Below are 7,805 nucleotides of genomic sequence, written 5' to 3' on the forward strand. Positions count from 1 at the left end.
TCCATGAGCCAGAGTCGGAAGCGGGACATCTTGCTGCGGAGGGCCCTGCAGGCCTCGGGGGCCACGTCTGGGTCGGCGTCTGGACCTGGGTCCGGTGGAGAGAGGCCCAGGGATAGCAGCGTGGAGGTGAAGTTCCGCACACGCAACAAGAGCGGCACGCTCCTCCACGTCCAGGAGAGCAGCAACTACACCACGGTGAAGGTGAGTTCAGAGCAGTGAAACGTTAGCGTTAAAAAAATACGCTCGCTGTGCTTTGCTGTATGTGGGCCCCTGGAAGTGGTTTCACTCAGGAGGGACCTCTTTTAACAGAAACAGGCACCGACCAAAGGATGTGGGGAGGGGGGTGAGATGGAGACCAGCGTCACAAGGGTTCAATTTTTTATTTTTTATTTTACTAGCTCAGCTCAAAGAACTGGGTCCAGTTAAATGAAGACTCACACTTCCCCCATTTTTCCCTCGCCCCATCCATCTCCAGCATCCCCCCACTCTCAACCCACTGCCCCTATAACCCAAACCCCAGCCCTAAACCACCAGCCCTTTCCCCATTAAAACATCATCCTGCAGCCCCCAGCCCCAAACCCCCAGCCCTCCACCACCCTCAGAAGCACAAGTGGAAGCAGCAGTCCTGGCTGCGGTTATTGGGTGATGGTGGCGTTGGTGTGTGTGTGTGTGTGTGTGTGTGTGTGTGTGTGTGTGTGTGTGTGTGTGTGCGCGTGTGCGTGTGCGTGTGCGTGTGTTGCCCGTGTGTGTGTGTGTGCGTGTCTGCGTCTGCGCACGTGCGTGTGTGTGCATACGTGTGTGTGTGTGTGTGCCGTGCGTGTGTATGAGTCCTTGGTCCCCCATCCTCACCACCTCCTCCCCATTAGCTCTGCGTTCGCTCAGTCTGATGCGGTTCAGAGGCCTGACTGATCCCGGGCATGCGTCCAACAGCCTGAGCTCTCATTCATCCTCCGAACCCCCCAGTCCCCTCGACTCTCCTCTCCTCTCCTCTCTGCCCACCACAAAGGGGGCCCCTTCAGTGTTGTTTTCCGGTGCTGTTGGCTGGTGAGGCCCCCAGACCCAGACCAAAGCCCACTGACCACCACTTTACATCAACTTCAGGAAGTATATGCACTCCAAATGGAAGAAAAGAAAACCCCAGCTGGATATATTCCAATGGGATGCCACACACTTACATTCCCTATCCTTTTTTGCCATTAAATGGTTAATTTTATGGACCAATAATTTCATCATGAGCATTTTTACAGTAGATCTCCTTCTGTAATCTTAGCATTTGAATCCCATATCATGCCTCATACCTGAGAATGTGGAATAGCATTGTAACTTTTAATCTGTTACTTTCTACTGCTGCCTACTGAAATGAACAGCTCCTGCTCTTACATACACACACAAACACACACACACACCCAGACTAAGACCTGTCATGTTTATTTTCCTACAGCTGAAGAACGGGAATCTGCAGTACGTCTCGGACGCGGGCGTAGCGGGAAAGGTGGAGCGGACTCTGGCCGACGTGCCGTTATCAGACGGACAGTGGCACACCCTCGTCCTCCAGAAGAACGGAACCTCCACCTCGCTCCGCCTCGACGGGGCCCACCTCCGAGTCATTCCACACACCACCCAGGACTTCGGAGGGGTCAACGTCCTGACCATGTCCGTCGGAGGCGTCCCTCCTGGTCCAGCGCAGCCCAAATCAAGCCCAGGTCAGTAATGGGAGAAGGAGCACCGAGAAAATGATCTGTTCATCGCCAAGGCGATGGAGGTTGTTTCCTCTGTGGAATACCAGAATGATTAGGTCAATTATAGAACCGCCAGGGCCAGTCTTTTCCCTTTTCCTTTCCTCTCAATGAGCTGCAACCGGTTCAATACAAAAAGAAATTCCAAAACAATCCCTCAGATCAATACTAGATATGTCTTGTGTCAGCCAAAACGAATCATGCCTTGGATTGGTGCTGCCTCTTTTTTTTTCTTTTTTTTCTCTCTCTCTCTCTCTCTCTCTCTCTCTCTTTTCCTTTCTCTTCTTTTCTTTTTTTTTTTTCAATCTCGAAAAAAAAAAAATCTCAAACAAGTCACGCAGACGAGCCAGAGGGCTTTCTGGGGTTAGTGTCTTATTGTTGGGCCTCGTGTTTCCTTGGATCGCCCCCTAATTCACAGCTCACATTTCCTACGGGTCTGACTGGAGGAAACTCAGAGTGGAGGTGAGACGGAGGTCTTCCAGAGGGAGGGAGGAGATGAGACATTAAATGTCTTGACATCTGGCAGAAAACAGCCATCGCAGGGGGAAGGAATGGTGGACTTATATGGCAACAAGTCTGATCGGGTCTGATCTGTGGGCCTCATTCACACCGCGCCATATCAGTGGCGCTGCTTGGGAAGATGAGTTTTGTTTTGAAGGCGCAGAGCTTGCACGTTATTTACAGTGCCTGATCAGTGCCAAGTGGTGATTGTGCTTGCCAGGGGTTGGGTGGGGGGATATGGCTAAGAGGCCTGTAACATTTGGTAAATAGAAACCAAAGGGCTTTATTTTTCATTGGGATGAACTCAATGGATTCCATCTATTCGCATTAGTGAGCCCGTATTGTGAAGTGAGGCGAGGTCTAAAATTGTCACAACAATATATTTCTTCCAGATGCATGTCCTTAACCCGTGTTTAATAAATAATCATGGAATGTTGCATTTTAGATATGTTTATGCTGTAGATATACTGTATACATGTATATACTATATACTCTATACACTTTTATCTATACATATTATAGATATTAATGTTATTTCCTTTTGATGGAATGTTTCCTTTCACTTATCCATTGTATTTGATGAGAAGTGATTTGTTGAGGATTCCTCCAACAGGAAATTTGTTGAAATATTGGCCGATTCTGCACCGTTTTCCCATCCAAACAGTTTAGAAGACTGCCTTGATTATAGCTTTTACTCTAAATGTTGGCAAAGAAAACAAGTGATAAATCTCGGCTCACTTGGACGGTACCCCGTCGCGGCCTATTTGTTGTCTTGATCTCCCTCCAGACTGGCTTCCTGTTATCTGAACAACTCCCTCTTTCTTCCCCTCTCTCTCTCTCTCTCTCTCTTTCTCTCTCTATCTCTCCCTCTCTATCTCTCTCTCTCTGCAGGTTTTGAAGGCTGCTTCGCCTTTGTGAAATACAACGGTGAGAACCTGCCGTTCAGCGGCGAGCACAGCTCGGTGGCCATCTCCAAGTCGGACCCGTCGGTGAAGATCGGCTGCCGCGGGCCCAACCTGTGCGAGAGCAGCCCGTGCTGGGACGGTCTGATGTGCGTCAACCAGTGGTACACCTACCAGTGCATGCCGCCGGGCGACTGCGCCTCCAACCCGTGCCAGAACCGGGGCAGCTGCGAGCCGGGCGGCCCGCGCGGCGGCTTCACCTGCGTCTGCGAAGAGCACTACACGGGCCGGACGTGCGAGACGCTGGTTGCGTGCCTGGGCGTGCAGTGCCCGCAGGGCACCGTCTGCAAGGCGACGGCCACCAACGGCGGGTTCACGTGCGCGGCGGGCGCGGCCGCCTCGGAGATGACGCTGCCCATCTGGGCGGTGCCGGCCATCGTGGGCAGCTGCGCCACGGCGCTGGCTCTGGTGGTGCTCAGTCTGATCCTCTGCAACCACTGCAAGGGCCGACGCAACAAGAGCAAAGTGCCAAAGGAGGAGAAGAAGCCCAAGGAGAAGAAGAAGAAGAAGAAGAAGGGCAGCGAGAACGTGGCCTTCGACGACCCCGACAACATCCCGCCATACGGCGACGACATGACCGTGCGCAAGCAGCCCGAGGGCAACCCCAAGCCGGACATCATCGAGCGCGAGAACCCCTACCTGATCTACGACGAGACGGACATCCCGCACGGCAACGAGACGGTCCCGAGTGCGCCGTGCGCCCCCTGCCCGGGCCCCGAAGCCGAGATCGAGCACTACGACATCGACAACGCCAGCAGCATCGCGCCGTCCGACGCCGACATCATCCAGCACTACAAGCAGTTCCGCAGCCACACGCCCAAGTTCTCCATCCAGAGGCACAGCCCGCTGGGTTTCGCCCGCCAGTCGCCCCTGCCCCTGGGGGCCAGCAGCTACACCTACCAGCCGGCGTACGCCCAGGGCCTGCGCTCCACGCCGCTGAGCCACTCGGCCTGCCCCACGCCCAACCCGCTGTCCAGGCACAGCCCAGCGCCCTTCGCCTCCAAGCCGTCCACCTTCTACCGCAACAGCCCCGCGCGGGAGCTCAACCTGGCCCGCCGCGAGGGGAGCCCGCTGGACCTGCACAACGAGGGGATGTTCAACTACGCCACGAGGCTCGGCCGGCGCAGCAAGAGCCCGCAGACCATGGCGGGCCATGGCTCGAGGCCCGGGAGCCGGCTGAAGCAGCCCATCGAGCAGATCCCCCTGGAGACGGGCCCGCCGGTGGGGCTGTCCATCGAGGAGGTGGAGCGCCTGAACACGCCGCGCCCGCGCAACCCCAGCATCTGCAGCGCCGACCACGGCCGCTCCTCGTCGGAGGACGAGTGCCGGCGGCCACTGTCGCGCGTGCGCAACCCGGCCGACGGCATCCCGGCGCCGGAGTCGTCGTCCGAGAGCGACTCGCACGACTCCTTCACCTGCTCCGAGATGGAGTACGACCGCGAGAAGCCCGTGGCGTACGGCTCGCGCGTGCCCAAGCTCTCGCAGGTCAACGAGTCGGACGCCGACGACGAGGAGTACAGCGGCCGGCTCAAGCAGCGGCGCTACTCCAGCCGCAGGGCCGAGGGCGGCCCGGCCGCCGGCGCCCAGGTGCCCCTCACCGAGCACCACCACCACACGCTGCCCCACAAACTGGGCTCGCAGGCGGGCAGCTTCAACTGGGATAACCTGCTGAACTGGGGCCCCGGCTTCGGCCACTATGTGGACGTATTTAAAGACCTCGCCCTGCTCCCCGAGAACGCGGCGGTTAAAGACATTGAGATGAACAGTGGGGACGGGTCAGTGACCATCCTGAATGAAGGGGAGGCTGAGCAATACGTATGAGACTATTTATTCGCTCACACTCGCACATCGTGTTCATTCAACTCGCAAAAATCAAGACTGTGCCGATTTTGTGAGCAGGAGGATGTTAGCAATAAGTACGTGGACTCTCGTTTCTTTGTTTTTGAAATAGGACGACCTTAAATGCAGTAAGGCAGAAAATTCAATAGACAGCCAGCTCTTTGTTTGCCAGTCAACTTCACACGATCATTGATCTGTCAGATGATGTCAACATCCATGTGTTCAAACATGACATCGTTTGCTCTAAAAATGAGGCCAAGTCCTAACGATTGTCTGGACCTGTAAGGGGATCCATATGCACAAAATCAAATTTAACTGTCACTTATTACCAATATTACAGTTTGGTTTCAAAATGTTCCTGTCACGCTCTTAACTTTTTGAGATAAGATAGTGAGAGAAGCAAGACGTTGAATTCGTTGAATTCCAAGGCCATAGCATTACAGAAACCAAGCCTGTGTCCTCCCCATCTGTTATTCTTCATAAGGAGAAGCATGTGTTTGATCCACGTGTACCTGTACGTATCAAATACACCCCTCAGTGCAAAAATGAACACAGTGGTTAGCCAACACGCTAATCAAATCCTGCCAATGTTATGTGAAAAGGATTAGTAACTACCCCTACATTGTTGCTTTTGTGAGGGTTTTTTCTTATCTGAATGACAGGCTAAGCATTCTTAGAGCTGAGAATAATTAAGAGTCTGCCTTATAGACATTTGAGGAGCTATTGGAGAGTGGTGAAGTGCTCTCTTTGTTATTGTGGTGTTGTTGTTGCTACGGGGGACTGGGGGTTGAGTTGCATCGGCGACGGAATCCAGCAGGCTGAAAGTGTTCACGGACTGGCCAAAGGGAAGATTGGAGAATGGCTTATGGACGCCATCCCAACATCAAACCCACCCCACAAAAAAAAAAACTATGAAGTTGTGTACATTTTTATTATTTTTATTTGAAGAAAATTGTGGAAAACATTGTTCTCGGTGTTGTTGTATGTTTTGTTTTGTTTGTTTTTGTTTTGGTCCAGTATTTTTAAAGGTGTACTGTTTCTATGTTTTTTTACTGTTTATTAACTTAAAGTACTTAAGCAGTGTTTTTATGGATATTTTCATATGCTGGAAATTATGTTCTTACTTTCAGGGAAAGTAAGACTGAAGTACTTATTTTTTACATTTGTTACTTATGTAACATCAGTATTTTCCATTTTTGATAAAACTATAACATACTGTATGCTTTATACATGTAAAAGCCAATAACAGAATAAAAAAAATATTTATTTAAAATATGCATTATTCCATCCTAACACCACTATGTAAATCTATAGAATGCATTGAGCCAAATTTAACCTTAACCTTGGAACCGAGGGTTGTCCTAAAATAGAGACAGCTTCAGCATAACCCTTGGGCCTTGATAGCACTTTGGTAGTGTGGGTGGTAAGGTATTCAATACGCACAGAGCCCTGTGCGCATTCCGACGAGAGTTTAAAGAAAGCCTGAACTGACTGGAACAAAACATTTTAAAAAGGCCGTCAAGGGCCCAAATGAAACGGAGCCATCGCGCTCGCAAGCCAAGCACAACACCGGGAGGACACAGCGACGCGGGGCCCTATATTGCTTTCAGCAATTATTTACATCTGGCCCCACAGAGCCAGGCAGGGGCCCGACGATCCCGGAATGCGACGTGCTTATCTTCTCCGTCATCGAGAGCGCAGGGTACGCGGGGGAGTGTGCGAGGGAGAGAGAGAAAAGGAGCGCGGCGAAGAGTGACAGCCTGGGGGCCGTGTGCGAATTCGTTCCGTGGCCCTTTTACGGAACGCCGCCGCGTTCCTGCGGGGACCGATGTTGATGAAACCTCCCGGAGGATTCCGCGCTCATGCCAGTGTTCAAACAATGTGGACGGCCATGATATCAACAAACAGAGAACATACAACACCTCTTGTAAACATGTAAGACAATGAATCCCAATAAACTTCACAGTGTTCCTTTAATGTGCAAATGGCATGCTGAGCTCTGGACTCTGGAAAGGGCAAGTAAGACAGAGAGAGAGAGAAGAGAGAGAGAGAGAGGAGGAGGAGGAGAAAGACAGCATAGAGAAGTAAAGATGTAAAGATGCAGTTTCCATTTCGACTATGTCAACAAGAGTTTACACACAGCCACATCATAGCAGCTAGTATATACTGCACAATCATTTGGATGTTGATATATCATTCAGTCTAACAGTAAGTGCTAATCTGTCTAAACTACTCATTAGTATCGTATGGTGAACTAATGATGGTCGGGCTTGTGGTAGTATAGCGGTAATTGATCAAATCACTTGGGGACGGGAACTAACATTCTCTGACCACTTTCATCAGCTTGGGATTTCTGTAGGTTACCATGATTGCATGTTTATGCTATCACTGCATGATCGAAGCTGAATGTTTAAATGAGTCTTTAGACCCTGTGGATGTGAAGTAAGGCAAAGTCGATTTCCCATGGAGGGTGGTTTGTTTGTTTGTTTTTTCGTGGGTCGGAGATTGACACATCCACAAGTGTCTACGGAGTCGTCTTTACAGTAATAGACTGCTGTCTGCTCTGGTATGCCCTCTTCACTCAAGGCTGAAATTTATGTGTGTGTGTGGTAGGATGACATTATTGTTGACCTCCTTCATGCTCCCTCAAAGCCAAGGATGTACATTTGGGATGCTGTGCTGATCTAGAGGACTCACTCACTGTCAGCATAGTAGTCAGCATGTAATTAAAATACCACCAAGTTCCAAAAGTGGGCTTGTGGATCTC

At 51.2% G+C, this 7,805-nt stretch overlaps 1 protein-coding gene across 1 annotated transcript in view; it reads left to right on the forward strand.

The window, feature by feature from the left end:
* LOC121694431 (protocadherin Fat 4) overlaps positions 1-6,276 on the forward strand; it is a 90,092-nt gene extending 83,816 nt beyond the window's left edge. The window contains exons 15-17 of the mRNA XM_042074598.1: positions 1-201; positions 1,442-1,703; positions 3,129-6,276. The exon at positions 1-201 is cut by the window's left edge and continues 53 nt beyond it. Of these exons, the coding sequence (XP_041930532.1) occupies positions 1-201; positions 1,442-1,703; positions 3,129-5,020 (2,355 nt within the window). The 3' untranslated portion in view covers positions 5,021-6,276. The remainder of the gene's footprint in view (positions 202-1,441; positions 1,704-3,128) is intronic.
* Positions 6,277-7,805: the final 1,529 nt, after the last annotated feature.

Source organism: Alosa sapidissima, chromosome 20 (assembly GCF_018492685.1).
Source record: "Alosa sapidissima isolate fAloSap1 chromosome 20, fAloSap1.pri, whole genome shotgun sequence".
Lineage (NCBI taxonomy): Eukaryota > Metazoa > Chordata > Actinopteri > Clupeiformes > Clupeidae > Alosa > Alosa sapidissima.